Raw genomic sequence first — 27,077 nt, 5'->3', positions numbered from 1 at the left:
CCTCTGAAACATCTATCATCTCTCAGTTTATCTATCAGTCTCTGAGAATATTCATTTCAAAATAAAAACAATCAAAACAAGCTCTTACTACCTCGTACTTAATGAACCTTTACTCAACAAATGATGCTGAAACCGAACTGAGCACTATACTGCCTAATTGTACCTAAAACCTCAACGACTGTAAAGCTGTGGAGCCTCACACAGTAGCCTCATTGAGCTGAGGACATTGGTGTAACAAATGCCTCCAGTGAGCAGGATATTCTTCATCTGCCTACCTGCCCCAAATGGAGGAGTGTTGGGGAATATGGATTACTTGAGATACAAAAGGGAGCCTGTTCATCATCTAGGGTGAGTTTCAGCAGTTTGGGTTATCTGATGTTCTTCCTCCAGCAGCACCTACGGCCCGGCCCAGCCCAAACATCAACACCTCGCCACCGTCAGGAATCCAAATCCCTGCAGATTATCTTTCCAAACATTAAGATACGTCCAACGCTCAAATAACCCCCCGTCTGTTTGGGCTCCTCCTCTGCCCTTTTGGGTTTGACAGAGTGGGCCATTCATGCCTGTTGGGAACAGTGGCAAAGCTGTTCGTGGTGCAAATCTCACAGGGTGTAGGGGGGGGGGTGAAAAAGTAGCTGAGGAATGAAATACATTGGATCCGACATTGCCATTCGATCACTTCCACACAGCCTACCTGTGTGGACGAGCGGGCGGAGGCATCGAAGGCCTGCGCGAGCATGCATGTGCATTTTTTGAGTTTGTGTTTTTTTACTGAGGCTTTGAATCAAGACAAGTCATGTTCCTTATTATCACCTATTATGCAAATTTGGGAGGCAGGAGCTTATATTTCAAAATAAAAGCAGGCAAAATTACACAACGAACTGAAGGAAGTATGGAGAGGTTGGTGTGTCGTTCTTATGACCCACTTAATTTATCGATTTTAATTAATCGACTCCATTGAAATAAACTGTTACTGTTATAAAGCTTTGTCTGACCGAGCCATGAGGTCGGATTGGATTTAAGGACTGCAGGTTTGTGAGAAAATGTTCAACTTTGTATTATTTCTCATGCACACAAATATCTCTTTTTCCATTTTTGATCTCCATCCATCTCTCTGTTTCCTCTGTCTCTCCTCTTTCTCTTTTGTTCCCAGCCTGAGTTTTAAATCTCTAAAAACACACATCAGGGGGGAGTGGTTCGAGGAATGCAGCTTTTTAGAAATAAAAACAAATACGCAGTGTGTCCACGCTGGTACCAATGTTTCCAGACAGGATGGGAAGCTAGGAAACAGTGAGCGCACAGGGGGTAGAAGTCTGCAGTGCGCCTGTGCCCAGATTTTACAAGCCTGGGGGCTCCGGGGTTTTATTATCATCTGGGGGCCAATATTCAGCCAGGTGCACTTGGAGAGGGAGGGAGATTGGCGATGACAGAAATGAAAAGGAAAACTGGGCCTGGCAACCCAGAGGAGCAGAGGGGAAATAGAGAGGCTGCAGTAGGAGAGACAGAGAAAATCAGAGAGTTTAGAGAGACAAAAGCAGCGGGGAGAGGATAAATCCTCACCTGGTGAAGACAGACTATAAAAAGACACAACAAAGAGCATAAAAGAAACAGCCATAGTCGTAGGTGTCAACAGCATGATTTTGACTCTGCCAGTTAAGAGAATTACCTAACATTGTACTAGAATTACATCAATCATACACACACACTGCTGTTGATTTCTCATGGATTTTTGTTGTTGAGTGTTGAATTTCTGCACCATCCAGTTACGCAAGTGCCAAACACTTTCTCTGTTTAATCTGAAGCTAACAAGGATATAAAAAGGCGATGTAATGTGTTGTGTAATGCATGATGAAATATTGCAATGGCTGATTCTGTGTCAAACAGGATGGAAAATTCATCTTTTTGCATGTATTCTGGTTCCAAATAAAAGGATTAACCAGTGGATATAATGCTGTCTTCAATAAAGGATGGCCTGGCTGTGATACAAGTGAAAATGTCTTCTTTATTTCATCCAAATCCAGTCAGTCCAGTGATGTTTGTTGTTAATAATCACTGCCCGGTCCCTGGTAATTATCTTATGTTGAGTGACAATTACATAGTTTCTACCTGGAAGACTGGAGGAAGTCTTCCAGGAAGTTTTGCTTTGCAGTACAGAAATTTAATGGTGTTTAAATTACTGTCAGGACATCTTCTTAGACTCCTTCCCAGTTCCAAATCTTCTTTCCTATCCAGCACTGAGCCCATCATCTCCCTTTAGCTCATCAACAAGTAGGAGTGTGTTCATACTTGATTTTAACACATCAATAATATTTGTAACACACTGTTGATGTTGTCAGCCATTTAATCCAAACATCACTCAGCCCTGGACCAAAGGAAAGTGAAAAGAGACAAAGAGCACGAGAGAATGAGAGAGAGAGCAGCTCTTTGGAAAGTGACAGGAGAAGGGGGCAGATCAGAGCCGAGGCCTGATGCTAAACAGATGTTGGTTGGTTCACAAGGGGGAAGTCGGGCTTCTGTTTACGCAGGCTTTGACAGACAGGCGCCACACCTAACCAAGCTGCGCTGTAACAGAGGCGTTTGAACGGAGAGAGTGGTTGATCAAGTAGCAGGAGACTGTGTTCCTTCATGGGAAATTAGGCACGTTATAGATTGAGGAGATTGAGAAGTTATCTGCACTTTACAGCTCAGCTCTCCAGTATTTCTCACCTCCTCTCATTACTGTAGTCTTTGTGTCATCATGTTGGCCAGTGCTTACTTTCCATTAGTTTTGTTTCAGCACAGTTTTTGGCCTGTCAGTGGTGCTTTGTATGAGCTCAGATTTACACTGAGGTACTGTAGAGATTTATGTTCTCACCAAAAAAATGAAGATACCTGAAACGACCCACAGAGCAGGCGTGTTTTATGACCGTAACTGATGACACCAAGTCAAATTTAAAGTTAAAATAACAGAAAAAATTCAAGAAAGCATTACCTGCTCTGCTGAAGTTCAGCAGAGAGGACAAGAGACGATAACATCCCAGGTAACAAATCAGAAACCACAAACACGACAAAGTCTCCTCAGCAACAATTTCATGACCTCCTAGCGTGTGTTTTTACTGAGATATTTCTTGCCTGGGACGCTTTGTCAGATTCCCTGACATTTCACGTGTATTAGCTCCGGGCCTCAGCTTTATCGCAGCTTCTCCTCTGTTTAATCCAGAGGCTGATTTATTGACGGGGGCCTGCCTGAGCACTGAGTTGGCTGGCCCAGGTGCTGGGCAGATGTTGAGGCAAACGAACAGGCAAAACGCTGCATTCCTGCGAGAGAAAGCATTAATGTCAGCTTCTGATTTTCTTTTCTCTTTCCCGCTTCGGGATAAGGGGAACGGAGATTGCCCCCGCAGGCGTGCAGGGAACCATAACCCGGGGGAGAAATGGTAATGTGACAAGAGGACGCTGTTTGTTTGCGCTCCTGTCATCCCCAAAACCCACCTGTGCCACTCATGCTTATCAGATCCACATTTCCTATCTAACCTGACAGTGACGGAGAGCGGATCAAAATACAGTGGGGTGATTTCTTTTTTTTAAAGGGGGGAGGGAAGGTGTAGTGGAGGAATAATAATGAGAAATGTGAAAAGAGATGGGTTGTGGTGACTTTTGACCTCTACTGCAGCACTCGGTGCAATGAGTATTCCTGTGGTCATGAATTATTTCTGTGGAGATGGAGAGGGGATGATCACCCTGTTTTTGCTCGGCGCATCTTTGCAGACAGACTGTGGGGGTGGCTGCAGCCTCAGGGTTAACAAAACAGGCTTGTGGCCTAAGGGCTGGCTGTCTGAATCTAACGGCTAACTAGAAAAAATGTGCGTGGGGGAAGTAAATGAGTAATGCACACATCTCCCTAAACAGATAAGTGCCCCTGACCAACACAGTCAACTAGCAAAGGTGTCCAGTCGCCTACATTACAAGGCTGCAGTAGTCCGTGGGTGGTGTAAATCTAGGTAACCCCCAGCCCCGAGGCTTCGCTGTAAATAAGAATGTCCTTAGTGAACTCACCTTGTTAAATAATACATGTTGGACAATGCTTTGTTTAGTGCATGATCCTCCACACTTGCAGCAGCTCTGACAGAAAAAATACAGTGAGCATCTGATCTGATGATGAAAGGCTCTGAAACTGTTAATGGTATCTGTTGCTGAGATTTCTGCTTTCGCCCTGATACACTTCAAGAGAGAAAGGATCGACTTTCCCATCCAAAACAATGCTAGCTGGTTAGCATGCTAACTTTAGTGATAGAGGTGACAGAAATAAGAGCAACATTGGTTGCTTTCTGTCGCTTGACAAGTAAAGGAACGAAGTTAGATGCTAAACTCGCAGCATTTCTTCAAGACTGGTATGTGAACAGCTTCTAATGCTAATGTTGGCTATGTCGCAACAGCAAAAACTTATAAACAGCTTATTTAAAGAAGAAATAAGGCAGTCTAGCAGCGCTCACAAATTGCTTATGTGAAACAGGCCTGCATCCCACAGACAATCCCTAAAGCTCACAGAAAGTTTTTTCTTTGTTCTTATATTTCAGTTTTCCTTGTCAGGGGCGGTGATTCTGGCTTGAAGAGATCATCTACACCCTACTTTGGCTGCATCCATTTCAGAGGTTAATGTGAACAAAGACCTCTCAGTGCAGCAGCTCACCGCACTCCGTCAAGTGATCTGAGAGAGGACTGAGAGTCCAATAATTCAGCAGCATAAAATATTTAAATCGACCATCATCAGCTTTTGAAAGGCATTATTGCAGCCTATTTCAGGGGGCTATTTTACAGTCAGAGCTCATCCAGGTTTGCAAAGGAATTTCAATATGAATCGGGAGCCAACCACACACTGTATTTACACAGTTAATGGCACTAAATCCTTGTTATCATCTCAAGTGGAGACTTATTTTTAGCAGCCATATTTGTTTTATTTCTTCCAGATGGGAGCTGGGGAAGAATTTGACATCAGCTCTGTTTCTCATTAAGCCTCTCAGACAGGGTGACATCAGTGGACTTGAATACTCTCTTGTCCTGGGATTGAAACACATTGGATTCCTCTGTGTAAAGGACTTTAAAACAAATATATGAAACAGAGTGTCAAAGGTCTATCTGATAAATAAATTAAATTAATCTCTATCATAACTGACCTCCATAACAGGAACCTGATTTCAGATCTTATTTATTTTCTTTATAATGTCACTTTCTGGATTTCATATCCTGAGACTTTTCAGCACTTGAACTCTTTGAGATATTTTCGGACCAGAATGTGATAGTTCCGCTACTGTGGGAAAATGTTGCAGTGCGAGGACCTGAATTTCCTATGCTTAGGCCAGCTATTTGCTCTTACAATAACAACACTGTTCTATCATTATTATTTGTTTATTCAGCTAACCCTCTTTATCTGGGGCAGCACCCCTCCCGCCGCCTCCAACCCCCTCTTTGAGCCGATGCTCTCGCATTCACTGAACCCTCTGGAAGCCATTTCTCAACCCGGAGGCCTCAAATAGGGTGATTGAAGTGAGGTAGCGGCTTCATTCTGAGGGGTTACAATAGCTCACCCATCAGATGCCCTCTACCCCTGAAAGCATTACCTTCAGCATGAGCTGTTTACCATAGCATTATACGTGGGACATGCTGGAGCATTCTGCATTGTCCCCCTTGTAGGTCAGAAGTTGCACTGACCACACTAGTTGTATTATTTGTGGAGGTGAACAGACAGGACCGACTAAATCCACCTGAATGGAAGCCCGATCAGAGAATGAAGAGCTTTCACCGTCACCTCGTTTCAGCATCCTCTCTGAGTACTTGCTGCACATATAAGAGGTCCATTTACAGGGAAATGTATCCCTGAGACCGCCCGAGTGCTTCCCAGGTTCCTGGTGTACACACAGGCTCCATGCTGGAGTCAAGTCATGCGAGCAGTAGGCAGATGTGGGTCAGGGGAGAAAGGCTTGATAATGCACTAATTCAGCGGAGTCTCAGAGCCTCCCCCCGCCCCTTCCCTTCCTCCTCCTCCTCCTCGGTGCTCCTGCTGAGACAGGAGGAAGGGTGGGGAAGACAGAAAATCCAACCAGGAAATTCCTCCAAAATAACCCTTGTTTGTATGTGAATGAACTGAGGAGGCAGGGATGTACTGCAATATTAAACAAAGAGTAAATACAGGCTGCTTTGTTGAGCCTTTTTCTACAAAATGACGTTAATCCCAAAGAAATTAATATAATGAAATAATCACAGGAATCTTGTTCGCTCTGCATAATTTAACGAGTGGAAATCCATTGGCTCCTCCAGCTGTTGTGCCAGATGGATGTAGGGTCGCGGCTCGATAGCCCTCCGGCTGCCCCACAATAGCCCCTTGGTGACCGCTGTGACCACACACAAAGGCGTCGACCACTGACACCGCAGACAATCAGCCCTGGGGGTCAAACGGTTCCTGTGCAAAGCATCCCTCATTCAATCCCACTCACCTGAGGCTCAGTCCACCTCGTAAAACCCCAATCACTGCTCTGGTGTCTGGCCACTGAGAGAGAGAGAGAGGATCCCGGAAAATCATTGAGCGCCACAAGCACATCACCATAAAGTTGAGTTATGGACTCATGAAAGGCATACAGATCATATTATCCCTTTAGAAAGTGACTGAGACTCAATAATGTGAATGGCTCCAGCTAGCCGGATGACTCACGCAGACAAATGTTACTACATGCAGATGATATTGATTCTTTTCATGGCTCTTACGGCTAGCCTGTCTTTTAATGACAAAGAGCCAAGCATCCAAACTGCTTCATCTCAAGAATCAATGACTGATATTAAAGGCTGGGAAAGCGCTGGAAAAGATGTACAAGTCCTATAAACCAGTGTGGAGAAAGGCTAAAGAGCCGGGATCGTTTTGTGCATTTCCATTTAAATTTGTTGCAAAATTCCTCTTGAATCTGGTGTCTTCCTTCATGAAATGAGCATCTGTTTCAAAGCAATCTTCTGTAGAGGAAGGTGAAGTAGCATCCTGTTGGAAGGATGAAACCAAAGAACTTTTTGCAGCGTATAATTGGATCCACAGAAACGGCCAATCTTCCAGCCACTGACTCTCTATAATGGCACACCATCAAACAGCTCCTGCATGAATTTCCCTCTAATCATAGTAATGGCTCTGCTTTGCATCTCATATTGATACTTGGCATTTGAGATAATGTGACGACAGTGGCTGTGTTTAAACCCCTGAGATAACACAGTTGAAGACCATGTGGAATTGCATGGGCTTGATTTCTAACCTGCAGCCTGCGCTGTATCACCAGGCGAGGAGATCATCGCAGCCTACCTATCGGGCCCTGACAGCGCCCGACTCCTCAAACAGTGGGAGTGGCGTGAAGGTCACTGCCTCCTGACTGTGAGGCTGCGGTTAAAGTGTAGCCAGCGGGTGGATGTGGTGAGCTGGATCGCGCTCATCTCTCTGTTCCCCTCTCTCTCGCCGACTTTTTTGCAGAGCGGAGACAAGGCTAGCATCAGCCGCAAACGCTTCTGACAGAGCGCATTAGCCACGTCAGACGAAATCAGGTTTCCCCTGCAAACAACACCTTATTATAATGCGACGCACTGCAGCAGTTTGAGGCAAGGCAGAGCTCTCTCCGCTTTTTGTTGCATCCGCTCTGTTGCTGTGTTTGCATATGAGCCAGTTCCAGCGCAGGATATTGTGGAGAAACATTTCAGGGAATGGCTTGTGCTATGAAAATAACCACCGGCCGTTTTCTTTAAAACATGTCAGACAGAATTAAAACCGTTTTCTCACGACGAGCAACACAGCCCAGAAAGGCTCCTGTTATCAGAGCGGAGGCCACCCTCCAAAACACACTGAATTTCCAACAAAGAAGCGTCAGACACAAGTTCAAACGCTCGTGAAAATGGGTTAATCTGCCACAACTCGCATCAAGTGGGTAAAATTGCCCAAATAGTGCATTCTGGGAGAGATAATAGGAGCCCATCATCAGACAGTAGTTACAGATTTCCACATGAGGCTGCAGCCTTTCCCTCGGGGCTCCCACCCTGTGACACATCACACAGCCAGGCAGGTGATCTTTTGTTTGGGAGGGAGAAGATGATGAAACATGTACACAGCGACGCCCAGTTGGGGACAGCACAGAGGAGATAGAAAACAGATGAATGAGACTTTAAAACAAAACAAAAAAAAAAGAGACAACTGTGCTGCAGGCTTTTTCCCCAGTGTATAGACAATATACAGGAGCTCTGTTGTATTGTCTGGCTCTGCTGCTGTGAGCTGACAGGCCCTTTAAAGCTGCAGGAGAGCTGTCTGTACTCAGAAGGGCTGTCATCAATAGAGAAGCACAGGGCGGGAGGGGGGGCAGAGGACGGCCGGTCAGGGCCAGGCCACTGCAGGGACGCAACCAGCAGGAGCACCTGGTGTTCACAGCCAACACACACAAAGGCACATACACTAATGACGATGCAAAACAGGCACACATGCAAAAAACACACTGCACACATGTAAGATGACCACATGAAGCCAGTATATATATATTTGCTTACACATGAACAAGCACTGATAGTGTGTTAAAGTCCACATGGATGCACATGTACGCTGGCACAGATGTAACATATGGACACTGGACCATTATACTGTAGCTTAAAGTTTGTGGTGTGTAAAAAACATGAGAAAATTCAAACTTTGACCGAGTTTTGATCAAGAAAATATTGCTTTTTGCTCAGATTATTGACTTTTCCTGTGTAGAAAACATGAGTTAAAGCAACATTATGTAACTATTTTCCCTTAAAATAGAAACTTCAAAATCATTGTGATGGTACACTGACTATTAACAGGGAGAATAGAGCCTCTGTCATTCCTACTTTACACCTGTTCTTGCTCTATGTAACTTTGGTTATTCAAGTACCACCTCCCTCTAACTGAGTGACAGTCAGCAGCTTAAACAGCTTGAATCACAGAAATGCTGAACTGTAGATGAGAAGACTTAGAAGTCATTAAAAACCAGCGCTCATCTCCACATCCAGCCAGGAAACTTTGAAAATATCAAGAATTTTGAATGGAGTTTGGTGTGTTTTTTACAATGACAGTACTTCCTGCTCCAGAAAAATCATGGGTAATATATACTGTTTGGGCTTTGTTTTCTGTATGTGAAAAGTAACATTTTGTTTTGGACTTTAAATATTTCATATAGAACTGAGTAAACCCTTGAAGCAGGCACGTAAGGTTTTACTGACTCACATCAACAAAACTGCTCCACCAAAAGAATTAGGCAACAGCATCTGATTTTCAATGGAAGGTTACATTATGAGTTCATGTGTCATCCAAGAGTCAACCACAGTGTGACAGATTTATGCGCCGCTGTCGGAAAGTGATGAACATTGAGCAACATGTAAAAGAATGGATAATTCACCTGCATATCATTAAATGCAGATCAGCCTGAACATTTCTTAATTACAGCCATCTTTAGGTCAATATATCTGTCGCTCCTCGTCAGCAGTATCTGCAGCCTGTTTCCTGTAAGAGCAGCCTCTTTCTCATTAGCAGAAAACCAACATTCAACAAAAAGCGACACCTCACACTCTCTGCTGAGCAACACAACCTGCCCAGAAACCAATGTTGCGCATTCACCATAGCATGAGTAACAACATGACCTCAATATTTCAGAAGTGTGTTTGCGTGTCTGTTTTGGGGTGGTAGCTGTTGTTGTTGTAGTGGTGGTGATGGTGGGAGGATAATCTATGCAAAGCTCTGAAGCTGAATTTCGGCTGTTGAAAGCCAATAAGGCGGTATCAAAATGAGGGCAGAGTTAATTAATCATCTCGGCTTCCTTTTCATGGCCCTCCCGTGACTGTCCCGGGGGCTTGTGAGAGTGTGTTTTTGTGTGTGTGTGCATGTATGTGTGTGACGGAGACAGAGAAAGCGAGGCAGGGAAGCAGGAGGGTGGTGCAGGTTGCAGCTGGGGGATATTAGCATAAAGTAATGTGAGCCAGCAGTCTGTCGAGCTCCTGTAAGCCTGGTGCAAACCTCTGAGGAGAAAACAGGAAACTACTGACACCTGCTTTATTCACTGACCACATAAACAAGACAGTAGAAGCTGTATTAGTTGCTGATTTTGTACACAGACTGTATCCAGTGTGTAGTTTAATTGTTAATACAGTGATGCACTTTTTTTGCTCTGTGCAAACACAACACAAATCACAGACTGCCATCAATCAAACTACAGCTTCAGCTCAATTAAACTTCACAAAGAGAAAGCAAAATATTTATCCAAAGATTCTTCCTCGAGCCGTCTCGCCACCATCTATAATTAGTCCTAATGTTTTGCAGCTGTGAGCAGCTCATCTCTTTCTTTTTGTGCGACGCAAACACAAACAAAAAACAAGCCTGTTGTGTCCAAACTCACTCCTCGTTCAGTTTGCGTTTCCCAGAACAGATACAGGTTTTCCTCTGTGATGAGCAGCGACTTCAGACTGAATGAATCATCATCATTTAGCGTCACCGCTGCCAGGTGTGCTGTCGCACAGCTGTCATTTTTGCATCAGTAAAATATGACGCATTGAGTTTAGGGCTTGTCAGTGATTCCATTGTTTCACTGCTACATAATTTTCACACACATCAGGCACTCAAACAAAACGGTAGAGGGTAATTTTTTGAGTATACCATGTCACTTTTTCAGCGAAGCAAAAAAGCTTTAAAAACCCATTAGAGCACAGAACAACAGTCAAAGTTTGCAGCTAGCTAGTGAACACAATGGAGCATTTATAAGAAAAAGAGCCAAATCTTTCTCTCAGGAGTTGGTGGAGAGCATAACAGAGCTAAAAGAAGAGTGAACACTGGACTTGAATTTATCAGGTGAACACAAACACGACTCAAAATCAGTGCTGATGTTTCTTTGTCTTTGCTGAAGCAATAACAAGTTCACAACATCAGTGTAAAAGCTGTGTAAGAGGCACCAACAAGGAAGAGTTTTCCTGCTTTTTCAATACCATGATGACAAAAAGCAGAGTCAAACAAGCTCCTGCATGCTGATTTATCCATTTATATCATATTAAAATGGATGAAAACCCATGAAGGAAGTCATCAATGTGAAACATTATGGTATGCTTGGGTTAAAACCACCTGTGTGGTCTTCTTAAGAAGAGATTTGCCTTACAATGACTAAAGCGGATGACTAAGACATGACTTCATTTCTTTTTTTTCTTTCTTTACTATGGCCACGGGCAGGTTGAGAAGGCTTTTATTTTGGCAGGGCTGGCTTGGCTCGGCCGAGGATGATGTAGAAAAAGCACTCCTGGACTTTTAAGGTGGTGTGCACGCCAAACAGAACACACACACAAAAAAGTCCACATTCACTTGTGGCCTCAGCGCACGTAACGCTTTCATTCAACTCACAGTAAAAGCAGCGTTAACAGGGAAGTCACCCGTCGCCCTGAGAAAGCTTTATTTGAATTGAGGCTTTGACTGCAGCCTCAGTATGGAAATGCAAAACAGAAATATGATGGACAGTGCAGAACATCACCCATAATGCCAACATTCATGCCAAAATGAATTACAGCGAGAAAGAAATCAAGAAAAAAGATGTATTTCTGCTGCATTGAAGTCTTTCAGGCTGGAAAAAGGCTCAGTGGGTCAGTGTGTGAGTGTGTGTGAGTGTGTGGAGGTTTGGGGGATGTTGGGGGGGGGGGATTTCTAAACGGAGCACAGGGAGCGATCTGGGCACGAGGAGGAGCGAGAGTGAAATAGGATGGAAAAATGCAATCATGCATCCCGGGCCTCTCCAGCTCCTCGTTGTGTGTTTCTCCCCCCCACCTCCCTCCCTACTTCTCCTCAACGAGCCATTAGTCACTATCCCAGCTCCTGTTAATGTAATTAGATAAAGGATATATGGAGTCTCCGAGCTCGGTGGAGACATTTGTCTGCATAATTGCGTCCATGCGGTGGCAGAGGCTAAGAACCCCTGGATTTCCACAAAACACCTCTGGCTCAATAATTCAGAAGGAGTGGAGAGAAGAGCGAAAGAAGGACGGAGAGAGGAGACACTGGAGGATGAATGATAGAGATGAAGAGGGAAAAATCCTCCCTGAGATTTTTTTTTTTTTTTTTTTTTTTTTAATCTTTAGCTTATGTTTCCAGAAAAAGCTCAAATCACTTTTTCCTGCCAATCCAATAAGTCCAAACAGTTAGGATCACACTCTGCTTCTGCTGCACCCACTCCAAAAAACAAACTGAGAAGAAGTCAGGGATCAAAGCACTGAAACCTGGGAGATATTTTTAGATTTCTCCTGCCACACACAACATACATACTGCACATTAAACTATAAAGTGTCACAGTGCATCTCAACCACTTAGGGTACATATGCAGAGATGGCAGGCAGGCAGGCAGATTCCCTGATTTCAATCGGAAACAAGCTTGATTTTCGCACGTAATTAGCCTTAGTCTCAGCTTGTCGGCTAGTGACCTACATATGGAACATGGTGAGATTGCATACTCTCTGGATGCAATACACACACACACACACAGACAAGAACTCCGACATTCCTGTACACTTCAGAGGCATGGACGCACACAGTGACAGTCCAAAAAGCAAAGCCAGGGTTCTGAGTAATGATTATTTACCCTATAAATTAATAAATTAATCAATCATTTAGACTGTCAAATGTCACGGTGACACCTGTTTTGTGTGACCAACAATCAAAAACCAAACTTGCAGATCAGAAAAGCAGCAAATCCTCACACTTTAGAAGCTGGAACTTGCAAATATTTGTCATTTTTGCAGAATGTAAACATGCAAACACTCAAAAAACTAAACTGAGTCTATCTGCCGTGATATTACACATAATCACAGATGGATGCACATGCAACAAAAAAGTGTAAATACCGCATGCATGAATTTAAACTTTCCCTAAACCGACCCTCCCCCCCAATTTCTGCCCTGCACCTCCAACCCTGGGCAATTCCTGTCTCCTGTCTGGGGCGATGTAGGTGGTTGTGGATTTGGGTGGACTGGAGGGCAGGATGTTAGCCTGATTATCACCCAGTCAGACCTACTTCCAGCTCCAGACAGCCTGCCTCCTGCCCCAGATACCTCCTCGACGGACGAGAGGGCTGGAAGGGATGGAGTGGTGGAGGGTTGGGGGGGTAAACGTATGGACCGAGACTCACCGCCAGCAGCTCCAGCAGGGGTACATTTCGGATTCTCCCGCAGACCGACACCACGTCGTGGTCCACGAACTGGCTCATCCTTTTTTTTTTCCCTCGTCTGTTCGCCTTCCTCTTCTTCCGCTCCGTTCCCCACTTCTGCCCTAGCTGCCTCGCAGAGTCTCAGCTGCTGCCTGCCACTGCGTGCATGTGTGTGTTTGCATTCGTGTATGTGTGTGTGTGCGCGTTGGGATGATGATGCAGCAGGCAGTCCTGCAGCCTTGGCAGCAAAGTGCCTCGTCTGAGTTCTCGTCTCTCCTCAGCAAGGCCACATCAGCTCTTGTCAATATTTAAACAGCAAGTCAAGTCGGATTAAATCACCTGGGCAGGACCAAGTGTGGTTTGCTGCCCAGGAGAGAGCGAATGAGTGCGATTTTTTGAATTTGTGTGTGAAGCAGTGAACGGCTAGTATTTGTGCGTGCGTGTAAAGACATAAAACATTAACATGTCAGCAGAGTGGGCTAATTCAGACTCCACGCTGGCTGTTTCTGCTCTTTCTGCAACTCCAGCTTCTGTCCAAAACTCACACTCATTCATGCTCCACTATTACTACTGCTGCTGCTGCTGCCGCTCTCAGAGACAGAGATCTGAGGCAATGTAAAGAAAGACTTGGCAGCAAAAAGTGAGGGAAAGCGTGTGTGTGTGTGTGTGCAGCTGACTGGCAGAGTAACAGGAGTATCAAAAAGCCAATGAAAAGACTCCTTGACATTTGCCTCAGGAGTATTTTCCCGTCTCATCGTGAGCACATGAGTGAAATCAAATATGCTGTATGACTCGTGCGTTCTGGCAGGAGAAGAGGGGATCCTGATCCAACTGCTGTGGTCTATACACCCCTCATAAGGCAGACACGTGGGTCCATTTTAATGTGGGATAGAGGTGGGAGGGCACTTCTTGTAGGAGTAAAAACACTTTATTTTGCACTGAGCTGGTGATTTGATCCAGTCTTATTTATCTGAGCAAGCAAGTACAGATTGATTGCCTCCCTTGGTGGCCACAGATTCAAACAAGATCCATAACAACTGCTCCTAGCCTTGCAAAAACACAGCAGGCTGGAAACAGTACCTGCTACAATTCCATGATAACCGGACAAACTCCATCTCCTTATGAAGATCGTGTCAATCGAGTGAAAGCTTCTGAACAGCTACTAAATGGATCATGAGGTTTGGTCACTCAGATTCACTGTTTTCAAAGTCAAGACTGGACAAAATATGAACATCATTGTGCTACAAAATTGACCTTTTTTGGTGAAACTGTTTTTCCCAACTGCTTCCTCCCAAGATCATGAATCATCGTTCACCACCTCCGCAAACAAATTTCTTGAGGGAAACACTGAGAATAAATTTTAAAACCTCAGATTGCATGTTGTGTTTTGTTCAGATTGGTCTGGTCAAGTAGGCTGCACAATAGATAATGACAGCTCTCTGCTTCAGAATGGAAACCAGGGTCACGCTTCTCCCCCAAGATATCCACCAAAATCGATTTTTGAAGTTCCGTGGTGTTGCACAATCATGCTTTATTTTTGTCTGCTTGACTGGTCTGTTTGTCATCTGACCAGGCAGAAATTATTCTTAAGTGGACGTTTCAGTTGTGTATTGAAAACTTTATTTTCAACGTATCCAGAATAACTTACAATGAGCAAGAAAGTACAAAGTTAGCCTCACCTCGTCATGGTTACCAGGTCATGGTTACATTAAATTGAGGGGATCTGGACTTGGTTGTGGATCAAGTCCAGTTCCCCTCAATTAAATTTTTCTCTGAGTGAGTATTATGTTTTATTGTACATCCACCAAAATCAATTTTCAATCTGTCAGATCAGTGTCTGAGCTGACAAAAAGGCCATGAAGTTGCCAAATCAAGCGTTAACATCTAGATGTAATGGGTCTTTCAAGCAGCAGTGACTCACAACATTATCCGAATGCTTGCTGACTGGTGGAGTAGGTATCTGACCAGGCAGCAATTACTGTATTCGGTTCACAGAGTTACTGTAAAACTGACTGGAGATTTCAGTCCTCTACATCTAGGTCTGTCATAGCAGCAAACCCTGAATATGAACACCCTGCTCCTGCTGACCTATATAAGCTGTGTTTTCTCCCTCGCAGGACTGAGCCTGTGACCTGTGGCTATCACTGTGATTGATGGGAGTTGAGTGGCAGGTGGTGCTCCTGCTCAAACGCAGATTACAAACTCATCAGTCAGGCAGGCACACTGGGCGAGCCTCGCTGAGGAATTTATGACATCAGCCACAGCAGCTTCGCACCAGGTCAGGTGTTATGAAGGAAGCATGAGGGTGATGCAGGTGTGAAAAAATCAGCGCCCTGCCCTGAACGCATTCCTGTACATGACTAATTGTTTTCCACCAAAGCTGAGCCTGCCTCCTCTTTATTGAATAGAAAATTACTTTGAAGTCTATTGTGTAAGCAGAGAGTGTTTTCACTAGTGGTTTGAAGATGGATGACTGGATTGAAGCTAATGCCACCAGTCATCTGTGCATTAAACCAGTGTAAACTATTATACAGCAGCAGTCAACCAGCCCTGTAGAAGTAATAATGAACATCCTATCACTGAATGGAGCAATCACATCTGTATAATAAAGACTGAGTTTTTAATAATGCATCCTTTGGTGATTTAGGGATGCTTCATTTGTCAGTGAGAAGGCATCATGACACTAATACCCGTATAATGATCCTGGTCTGGGATGGCCAGAAAATTGAATCTAGATAGGAATGACTTATTTTGGTAATACATCTTTAGCGAATGAGACGCTCCATTTCTCAAAGCCTCAATAAGATTAATGATAAAATAATATAAATATAATAAATTAAGGGTAATCATTGTGGTTTGGAAGACTACACTGAGGTAGGAATGACTAAATAATTCACATCATTCGTCAAGTTAGAAACTATTTACAAAATTACAAGGCGGTGAAATTCCACAGCAGTTGCATCAGTGTACGTAAGAATGTGCTGAGCACAATTAAAACCAGGTCCTAACCCCCAACCCTTTTAGTTTTAGTTTTAACCTCTAACCCTTTAAAAACAAAGAGGTCACCAGGTGCGAGGAAGCTCCACACCTGGCAGGAACTCACCACACAAGCTCGACCAGTACAGCCTCCGCTGGGTGAGACAATTACCCTGGAAGGCATCTATTTTGCACCTGTAATGAGTCTGTCAGCGTCCTCAGGCATCAACATGTGTGGAAACATCCCCATCTTAAAGACTCGCATGCAGCTAATTTGCATGTCGCACGTATTCATGCACATGTTGGCAAACACTCACAGTCGTCATCAATCAACCTGTGACAAAACAAACAAGCGAGGCCGTGAGTGCTTACATGGAGCCATATTTCAGGTGTTAGTCTTAAAGTGGGTTCTGTATGTATTTACTCAGCAGTCTGAACTAATGCAGAAACATGTAAATATTTCCCTGGACTCGGCAGGAAGTGATTCTAGACCACCAACCAACATAAAGTCACAGAGTCCTAAAGCTGGGATCAAAAGTTAGCTTGATAACATTAGCAAAGCAGCAGCAGCAGTTTCAGTCCTCCGTGTGTCTACACAGGATGTGTTCAGGCACAGTATTAAGCGTAGGTCACCCGTGTTTAGACAACTCTCCGAGAAAATGGAAGAAAATAGACTTGAAGCTTAAAAATGTGCCTTAGGTCGCGGTTGCACGTGGGAGATGGATGACTGAGAAACGTGGCTGGAACACTCACTATGTAGACAAGCTTTTAATAAAGAGAATGATGGGAATTCTTAAGCACCAGACATTTTCAATCCATCAACACCAAGTGGTCCAGCCTGGAGGAGACTGTCCAACGTTGTCAGATGAGTTATGATGCCTTTATTGAAACTTTAAACCTGCATTAAGATATTTTTTGGCCACTTCACTTATCATAAGCCCACTGTGTGTCCTTTCTAGATCAGTAAATCCAACAACAAGCCTGGTTTCCCCCACATTTTCAGCTTTGGCCAGAGAAAACTGAGCATGAAAGAGCTCTCTCAGATCCCAGCTGAGGGTTTGGCTCGGTGCCTGATGAGGAGGATGCGATCACAGGGGCGGCCTCTGTGCAGAAGAATAGACAGGACGCCCTTACTGCCACCTTCTGCCTCTCACACCCACACCCGGTCTGCCAGGAGGCCACAGAGAAGGCCTGTCCCGCCCCAGCTGCAAGGTGAGGAGGTGGGCTTCCCTCTGCTGACAGATGCAGCCCCTCCTCAGCCTCCACCCTCATACACTGGGGTCTTAATCTGCACATCCAATCCTGTTAGCCACCCTCTGCCAGTTTTGCCTTGTTCACACTCAAACCTGCAGTGTCGGATCCAAAGATGGTGCCTCATCCCATCCGCACATGATAAACAAACAGCCCCTGGAGGTGGAGCTTCCATGCCAGGTGGACGGGGTTAACACTCGGGGATAAGCTCCACTGACTCCTGCGTTTGGATTGTGTTTCAAGTTTCTCTGCTGAGACAAGCCTCGATTTCAACACAGCAAACCCAAAAGAAAAGAGTGTTTTTCACATCTCTGTTTCAGGGGGAGAGAAGTGCATGCTGGGTAACCATCCCTGTAAATACTGTGCTAGCCATATATAAGATACCATAAAAATCGAGTAGTGTTCAGGGAAATGACTGAATGACTGGAGCTACCCAGGGTCTGTTTAATGATTTCAAAAATGACTTCACTTATTTTAAATATGACTTACATTTAGTGTGGTTGTTAATGTCAAACTTGCAACGTAGTCGTGAGATGCCACAACATTTATTCACTTCCATTTCTCATTAAGAAACTTTCATGATGTTTCACCACAGTAAAATAAAAAAATACAAGGCAACATTTACAGTCTATCTACGTTTTATGTTTCCAGCTGCCGGTTGACATAGTAACTTAACTTTTCCATCTTCACAGTCTTCTGTGTTTTTGTAAATTTGCTTAAGATTTGCACCAAATTGGACGGAAACTTGACAGTTGAGGATGAGCTGGATGACTGTTCACCCTTACTTGTTTGACTGTTTTCTCTTTGTACTGGCACCTAATTTACACCTACAAATACATATATTAGCTACTTTAAGGGATGTTTGTTTAAAAGGAGAGTGAGGGAAAGGTTAATGAATTATAGTCACAAGAAAAGGAAATGCATAACTTCTTCGGGGCGAGTGTGAACATCTGATCTGATCACACTTTTTGGTGTCATGTGATCAAATATAAAACTGGCATAATTAAAGCCTTATTCCAAGAGAAATACAAAACACGTCATGTTTTTATCAGCCTCCTTCTAATCGCGCTGAACAATAACAAATTTACTCCCGACATGTGTGACTCTTATCTTGGCAAACCACCACTTGAGCCCAGAGTAAATCTGAGGACAGACTGAATGGTTGCAAGTGTTTGATCCTGTGGGGAGATAGCACTGCTGGATAAAGAAAGGACTGTCCTCTGCAGACTTCTCAAAAGGCCTTTGTGGTCCTGGCACCCGGGCTCTTTTGAGGGAAAACCACAGGGTGAATAGAGACTATGCACTAATGTTTGGGGAACAACGCATGTGACTGCAACCGCACGCGGCCGCGGTATCAACTTTGATCTCCGTCGTGATTGGGAAGAAGAGAGTCCATAATTGGCCCCTCAACTCAAAGGGCATAAAGGACAGTCTCATTGGATGAGGGAAAATGGACGTCCAATTATAAGAGCTGGCACAGAGCCCTGGGTGAAAGCAGAAACTCTTCCTCTCCCTCTCTCGCTACATGAAAAAGCCTCCGCAATCATTTTGGAGCAGACCCAAAAGCTTTGTTTTTTATTTTCCTACTGACTATAAAGTGTCTGTGATTGTGCGACAGGCGATAAACTCTTTGACCCACAAGATAACAGTGTTTACAACATTAGTGGGCAAATGTTTCTTCAATGCATCATTACTGAGGCATGTAACATACATGCAACTTGTGACATGGGTCAGAGATTTCAGTGCACATTAGCATGCCATTGGCAGGCAAAAGAAATGGTTCACATGCCAAGCTGAAAAGAAGCAAGTCAGCTTGGCTCAATATCACCTGAGGCAAAATGTGCTTTACTCACCTGAAATAAATCTCGAAACTTCACTCCAGTCCCTACAAATGCCAGTACACTAATTTCCTGACGTCATGTTGAGCAAAGGGCTGATGAAGAAAATGAAAGGAGAGTTTGACTTCACAACACATGATGCCGACATCTATAAAATATTATATAATTGCCCCAATAAAAACACAGGCTAGGTATTAACTGGGGACTGCCAAATCTCGTTACTCAGAGGTTGGAAAAAAAGACGAGTGGCTCATATCAAAACAGCCTCGACAATTATTAAACCAATTTTACAAGCGGATGGAGGCCGCTTAGTCTTATCCACAGCGTGTGGTTGGCTGTGGGGGGGAGCTGCTGGGTTTCAGACTGGAGTCTAGGGAAAAGCCGACGTTGTAATTGCTTCTTGTCGGGCTCACGACAGAGGAGGAGACAGTTCCCATGAGACAAGAGGAGAAAAAAATGCCACCTTTTCTGCCTCTCAGAGCATCCCAGACTTTTTACTGGGTTCCCACACCCCGTGGCCCCCGTGGCTACCCACGCGGTGAGCCCAGGTATGCGCGGTATGTCACCTGTGCTCCAAGGGAGCTGTCAGGGACCTGGCCAGAGGCTGGTACACCCCAGCTGAGAAACTTCATTTAAAAGGCCCGAGATGAAGTGTGAGAGAAAAAGTGAGAGGCTGCTCCAAGAAGAGTCTAAATCTTTTTATGTAACTGGCTCCCACCTAAATTGTCCAATCAGCCTCGGCCTCAGAACCACACTTAACGCCAGTTACTCAAGAATCAAGCCGACACACTGAGTGAGCACTGAGTGAGTACTCGTCCCCTGAGCTCCACTTCCTGTAATACACATGGCGTGAGAACGGGGGCCCACACTGAGGACAGCATTGTCGGTGGATTTCTACTGTATAATTACACTCAATTAGTTTGAGCTGCTCCGTAATAATATCAAACTTCTCCGTTTGCCTGCCTGACGATGTGGGAGCCAATCAGATTAGACTGAGCATTTCTTCCCATCCCAGCCACACAGCTCGCTCCCCTGCTTGGTTTTATGTCTCCATTCTGCATCGTAACAACCAGCTGTAATGGGCTGTGGGGGGAGGAGAAGGAGGAAATCCAATCTTGCCAAACGGACTCCATGCTGGCTTACCATCTAATTCATTTGCACTTAAATTTAGCATAAACCAAACTAATTTGTCTGTTTTGGGGCTTGTTTCTGGGACAATTTTATTGTCTTGCTTTTGCCAGTGGCCAATGAAACAAGTTGCAGCCTGATATAACAGCATGGCAGCAAATCAGCACGTAAAAGACTTTATACGAGGAGGAGGAGGAGGCTTGACAAAAGCCAGGGGGATTTAGCTGAACCCAAATACTTTGGAGATAAACAGGAAAGCACTACCACATGCTGTTAATTCAATACAACTCACAACTATGCAGCAAGCGTTTAATCAGTAATGTGGAGCACTTGATTATTAACCCTCCCCTGCAGAGTGTTTTCAATTTGGCCTTTTGTTATCAATTATCTCTGAGCATGATTGCACTGCTGCACACGTTATAAATGCTGGCAGGGAAAAGGGTGTGGATGAGAAAATAAGGACATGCTCTCACCAATTTAAGGATCCTGCAGTTGATGAGTATTACTTCACGGTTTGAGGAAATGCATTAGATACCCACGTCTGAGATGGAAGCACATGAGGCTCTTTTGTTAGATGGAAATGAGACAGATGGAATAAACCAAAGCTAAGAGGACAATGATAAAGAAGTGCACCTTTGGCAAAGACAGGCATCCAGTCTGATGATAGGTACGTGACAGGACGCTCATCAGATGAATTCAACAGTTTCAGGCATGCTGTTTAGCTGGTTCAGAAAGGCCTTTCATCTCAGTTTGGATATGGGAGATCTGTGTTACGCCAAACTTTGTAACTTTACAAAAACCACAATCTGACAGTCAGGCCAGGTGTATGTAGGTGTGAGAACGGGCAGAGCTCCAAACACTCAGCAGCTTCTTTTCTCCACATGCCAGTGTTTGTGTTCACTGCTGAGTCACGCCGATAGAGGCAGCGTGATTTCACTAAAGACACCATCAAATTCAACAGTTACCACAGATAGTCATTGATTATAAAGTGAATTTACTTAAATACTCACTAAATTATTCACTAAAATGCATCTTGGGAGTTGTTGTAAACTTCTTATAAATTTGTATTTTAAACTTTTTAGCAATAAAATTGTGATATTCAATATTTAACACAGCCAGGAGACTTTTCTGTTCAGTCAAGCCTTTCAGTGCTTCAGCTGTCAGTCACCTAATATTAAATAATATAATATAAATGGGACTTTTACTTCCAAATACCAGAGACATTTCTGATAATAATCGTCTCAGCTCTACCCAGGCTTCACCCCACAGCACAAGTTTTGACTCTCCTGGCTCCAACAGCTGCCAGTGAGCAATAAATGGATAATGAAACCTGTGGATGATGTTGCTATGTGAATTATTTTCAGTCATCCGCGATCTATTCTTATGCCACTGCAAGTATTATCAGAGAAACCTTCATATTAATGTGCACCACAGATGATACTTAGCCTGATTACCCTCCACAGTCCTCATGTCTTTGGTGTCTCAGCAGGTTATTTTCAAACATTTTCTCCTGTGTATTTTACAGAGTGTTTACCTCCACAGAAATCTGAAGTAAACCCCTGTGATAGCCTCTACCGTATAGGATAGACCCCTGACAGAGCTTCTGCGGTGACCTAGTTAAAGCTGGCTGGCAGCAGCTAGCAACAGCTCACAGACCGTCCACGGCCATCGGGCTCACCGCGCACATCCCTGCATGACGAAGAGAGTCTCATCCGCAGGCGGGCATCAAATGATAAAAATAAATAGAGGCACAGAATCAACCCAGCAACACGGCAGTTATGTAATGCAAATGGTGCCCTAGTTACTCTGCTGTATCTGCTGCTACTCTGGGCCAGCACTGAGCTACATAACCTGATCCAGATTAGATGGTCCAACCCAACCTATTTCCTGTCACAGGGAGAGGAGCGCTGCAATGAAACGCATCAATAAAATGCTGATAACGCTGACTAAGGGTCCACTCCCTTGACTCAAACACACACAAACATACACAAAGACTTCAATTGCTTCTTTGAATGAAGCTTGTGGCTTTGAGCAGCTTTGGAGCAAACACACCCAGGAAAATTCCCTTAAACCTAGCCTGCATACATTGAGGAAACATATGCTGGCTCAATGCATTATACATGTGTGAGGTGGTGGTCCAGGCTGACATTCAAGCCCTGTGTTCACCAAATTACCCGTAGACGATTGATAGAGGCTTTGTATGAAGCTAGGCCATGTAATCCATCCAAAGAAGAGCAGACATAAATATTTTACCTGCTCCTCAGCTGACATATGGTATTTTGTCTTGAGCTTTTTGCGCTATAGTGTGACCTGAAAATCTGTCAGTGGTGTCCCTAGTGGAAAATCTCTCTTGTTCGTCATCCTAACGAGCCATAAAACATATGGAATGTGTTAAATGTGTGAAAACAACAAAACAAGGCCAATGATTTTGTGTGTAATCTTCTGCATGTAAGGGTGACAGCCCTGTGAGAAAACTGGGCGAGCAGCGCTCTTGTCAAAACACTGGATCACACAGGGTCATCTGTCCAGGTCATACAGCATGTTATGTGAAATGCATTGTTAGCAGTCGTGCCTCTGCATCACACGAACTGGATGAAACTAGTTTGCAGGTGACAGAGAGGGAAAACCAGAACACGGACACTCATGCCTGTCGTCTGACGGAATGTCAGAAAACCGCCTCTTGTGTTTTCTCAGATGCCTGAAAAAATAAATGTATCAGAGGCTCATATCCTCCCAGGAAAAGGAGTGTTTACAGGACTTAGTAGGTTTATCTGTGCCAGGGCCAGCAGGGCCACAAAGGGCCAGAGACATCACGTCCCCCCCATCAGTGCTGGGAAGGATGAAGACCCAGGTTGAACTTAAACTCAGTGGCCTCAAACTCAAGTGAGTTGCAGCTGAACAATGGCTCTTAACTTGTATGACTGACCCTTAATTTACTTTAAAGTCATAAATAATATGATTCAAAACAAAGCTGAAAACAACAAACACTTCTTTCACAATGTGCTGAGGGTCCACTCATCATTAAAGCAATATTTCCTGCCTTTCCTGACACCAAAACAACACACAATAAGTGTATATATTAAGCAACTACATTCATTTAACTTGCATCAAACTGAGTAACAAACTTCTTCAACTTCAAATTTGCTTCATAAACCAAAGCAATGTCTGCTTTTCATGGCTGCCCATGCCATGGAATCAAATCTGCACACTGCCACCAGATCTATCCTGGAACTTTCCCAAAATGCTCAGGGCCTCCTCATGTCCCACTATTAGAAACAACCCAGCACAGCCTTATGCTCCCGCCGCCCCAAGTGAGAATAAGTCATGAGGGGGAGGAAGCAGTGGAAAGAAAGAGGGAGGTGTAATTGTGAGGAGAAGAAAGTGAATGAAGATCACGAGAGAGGAGCGAACGAGGGAGGAGAAAAGAAGGAAAAAATGGAAAGTAGGGGGAAAAAATGCTGCATGCATGGATAGTTGAGTGGACAAATGTGAGCATGTTGAATCATAAACCCATATCACAAATATGACCTACTTTCAGTCTCACAGTGAATCAGGTCGCCGTGTATCCAATTAAAGCAATTAAAGCTACAGTATGTATCTCCTATCAACCAATGGCTATTAGCGGCAGTGATAATGTTCGGAAAAGCCTTTGTGAATCACACGGTCGTCAGATAAGAAACCAGCTAATCGTCCACTGTGTCGCACAAGTTACACAAGGCTAAGCCGCTGTAAATACATTATAAATGAGGGAGCGTCTCTCACCAAGAGGATTCAAGTGTGTCACTCCGAGTGGATTCACTTTCATGTCACTGTTAAAGCAGGAAATGATTGACAGACTTCCCAAAAGAAATCCCAAAAGAAAAATCTGCATCAAGAATTGTTTTTACACTGGCTGATTAAATTTTGATGTTGGTTTCTTGCTGTTTTTAAGTCACGTGATTTTCCTACATTTCCCAGGAAGCCCTTTGAGATTCAGTGAGGAGATATGGCCACAGACATCTGGATGAAATATAGGCATCGCTAAAGGCAAAACAGTCAATGACTGTTTCATAATTTCATGTCAGATGGTTGTTATGGTGATTTATGGTCGAGTTTGAACGCTTAATCGATTAGTCAGTTGACAGGAAACGAATCAGCAACTATTTTGATCATCAGTTAATCCAAAAAATGCTGTCAGTATGTGAAGATTTCCTGTTTTTTCTTTGTTTTATATCATATTAAACTGAATATCTTTGGAGTTTGGACTGTTAACTGGACAAAAACATGCATATGAAGACATCACCTTGGACATTATCCACTATTTTTGAGACAGATTAATCAAAAATAAACAAGAAAAAGATAAAAATATATAAGAACCATGAAGAAACAGCTCTGTTTACCAGGGTATTCTCAGGTCAGCAGCGAGTCATAAAGTCAGGTCAAGTCAATAAATTATATTGACATGTTTCGGCTTCATTAAAGCCTCACAGTCAGTAACATAAAATACAAAACTGCCCCGGAAATACAGCCTCTAACTGGATATTACTTAATGGTTTTACAGTGTTTCAGGCAGTGATTAGCTGCAGAGAACAGCTGCCATTTAATCTGCAGCAAATGTGACTTTGGTGACTTGAGCATTTCCTATACCAAAATGCTATTTTAAGCGTCTTGATTTATTATTTCCTGTGCAGTGACCGTACAGTATATGCACTTGAAGGTGGCTGGGTGGTGGGGGTGGAATAAGCTTCTTTGCTCTCATGCAGACACAACACAGCAGCCGCTATATGGCCGCACTTGACATTCCAAAGAGCCACTTGCGAGCAGATTCACCTTCAGTTAACCCTGAGCCAAAACAAGTTTCCACTCCTGTGATTCAGAAGCGCTGCGCGGCATAGAGATAAGCCTGTCAGTCACCGGCAGGCCACAGTGTGTTTCACAAATAAAGTCATGAGGGGGGAGAAGGGGAAGCAGGGGGGAGGATGTTTTTTTTCTCTCTCTCTGCCTTGTGACACATGGATGTGTGTGTTTACAGTATGTGTGAGTCTTTAGAGTTTTAAACCCTCAACGCAAAGTGGCTCTTTCCTGGGAAAGAATTACCCGAACACAGGAAGTGAAGCGTTTCTCATCACTGGCAGATAGAATAAACAAAAGATAGTTTGAGCAGCGTTAGCTCACGATGTACAAGGAGACAAACGAGCGCCACCTGCAGAGGCTCAAACAGAAACATAGCACGTCACCGACTAAGTACTCTATGGGAAATGGAGTCCAAACAAACCAAGACAGCATGCTCCCAAAGACATGAAAACATTCTCTAAAGTCACAGTCACATTATGCACAGCGGAGGCCAGTGGGAAAGTCTGCTTTTAAACTATAACCTCAGTCATTTTAAGCTTAAAAAACATTTAAAACAATTTACAAACATCGCCCCTTGGGGAGGAAGCTCAAGCCCAAAAAAAAGAACATTCCACAATGTCTACTTCCTGTCCAAATGACCAGTCTAAGAGACAGCGATAGTGTTTTGGGATTGACTTACCGGCAGGCCGCTGTCAAGAGACAATCTCTTTAACTGCTCTCTGCTCTCCAGGTGTCTGTTCATGGTCCCTCTGCCCTGCAGCGATCCACACACCTGGGCGGCCCTGGAGGGAGGGAGGGAGGGAGGGGAAAAGGGGGAGGAGGGAGAGGGAGAAAGTCAACAAGGAGCACCGGCATGTCCGGCAGGTCACATTTCCGCTGTTAAGAGGAGCTTTCACCTTTTACACGAGATCAGAGTCCAAGTGAAGAGCAGCAGAGGCAGCAGTCACTGAACTATACTTTGTCTCCCTCCCGTTCCTTTCACTTTCTGTTGCAGCCAAAAAAAAAAAAAAAAAAAAAAAAAGCTAGAGAGGGAGCAGAAGTACAGACCTCTCCTCAGGCCTGACAGGACCCTGGGATCAGATCTTGCTGCTTGCTCTCGGCGTCACCCAGGAACCCCGCCCTCCAACCCAGCTCCACACACCCCAAGCTTCAGCCCCTTTTGTTTTTCTAGGCCTCTCCAAACAGCGCTGGGAACCAGTCCGACCTGGCCTGACTGAGGCCACAGCAGAAGATAAACACTTCACTTCACGCATACTACTCCTTTACAAAGAGCCCAGGGCTTTAGCCTCACTGTTGTGGGTGCACAGTGTAAGCACAGCACTTCCTCGTTGGTGAAGACAGGGTCAAAGGTCAGCTGATGGTCGCCTCGGGGTCAGAGACCCTGTCTTGTATTGCCATGTGCATGAATGCGTGAATAAATCCTGGATGTGTCTTATGTAACAAAGATAGAGATAACACCAACAGTACATACTCATGTTAAAGTACACTTTATAAATCAGATCAATTAGATCAGATTAGAATAAATAATTAGGGTATTTTCTGTCCCATCTATATTTTTCTTTTTTGATTTAAACTGATTTCATTCATCTAACTTATCGTAAATGTGCTATATGTAAGTTTTTGCTGTCGCTACATAGCCAACATTAGCATTAACAGCTGATTTCTGACCAAGTGCTTCGACCGTTGTTGCATTTACAAGAGGTGAAAATACGCTGCCTGATAAGTGCTACTTCTTCATCCTCTCATTTTGGACTGGAGGCAGACTGGACGCTACAGTGACTCACTATCGCAAAGTGGTATTATCAGGGTTTTCCATAAGGCCGGACACTGATTTGTAACAGCTTTATTCTGTGTCTTTCTCTAAGGCCTTCAGTTA

At 44.1% G+C, this 27,077-nt stretch overlaps 1 protein-coding gene across 3 annotated transcripts in view; it reads right to left on the bottom strand.

Annotated features, from left to right (window-relative positions):
- The window catches only part of LOC108873052 (nck-associated protein 5), a 126,512-nt gene that overhangs the window by 92,075 nt on the left and 7,360 nt on the right, over positions 1-27,077 (bottom strand). Inside the window, exons 1-2 of one of the 3 annotated variants that reach the window (XM_051066113.1) lie at positions 26,098-26,188; positions 25,881-25,983 (exon numbers count right to left, since the gene is read on the bottom strand). In XM_051066113.1, the coding sequence (XP_050922070.1) occupies positions 25,881-25,943 (63 nt within the window). In that variant the 5' untranslated portion in view covers positions 25,944-25,983; positions 26,098-26,188. Of the gene's footprint in view, positions 1-13,157; positions 13,338-25,880; positions 25,984-26,097; positions 26,189-27,077 lie in introns of those variants that run through there. The other 2 variants (XM_018661071.1, XM_051066112.1) reach the window with 2 other exon arrangements.

The sequence above is a fragment of the Lates calcarifer genome, linkage group LG7_2 (assembly GCF_001640805.2).
Source record: "Lates calcarifer isolate ASB-BC8 linkage group LG7_2, TLL_Latcal_v3, whole genome shotgun sequence".
Classification (NCBI taxonomy): Eukaryota; Metazoa; Chordata; class Actinopteri; family Centropomidae; genus Lates; species Lates calcarifer.
The sequence above is the reverse complement of the archived record's forward strand: the minus strand, read 5'-3'. Positions and strand labels throughout refer to the sequence as shown.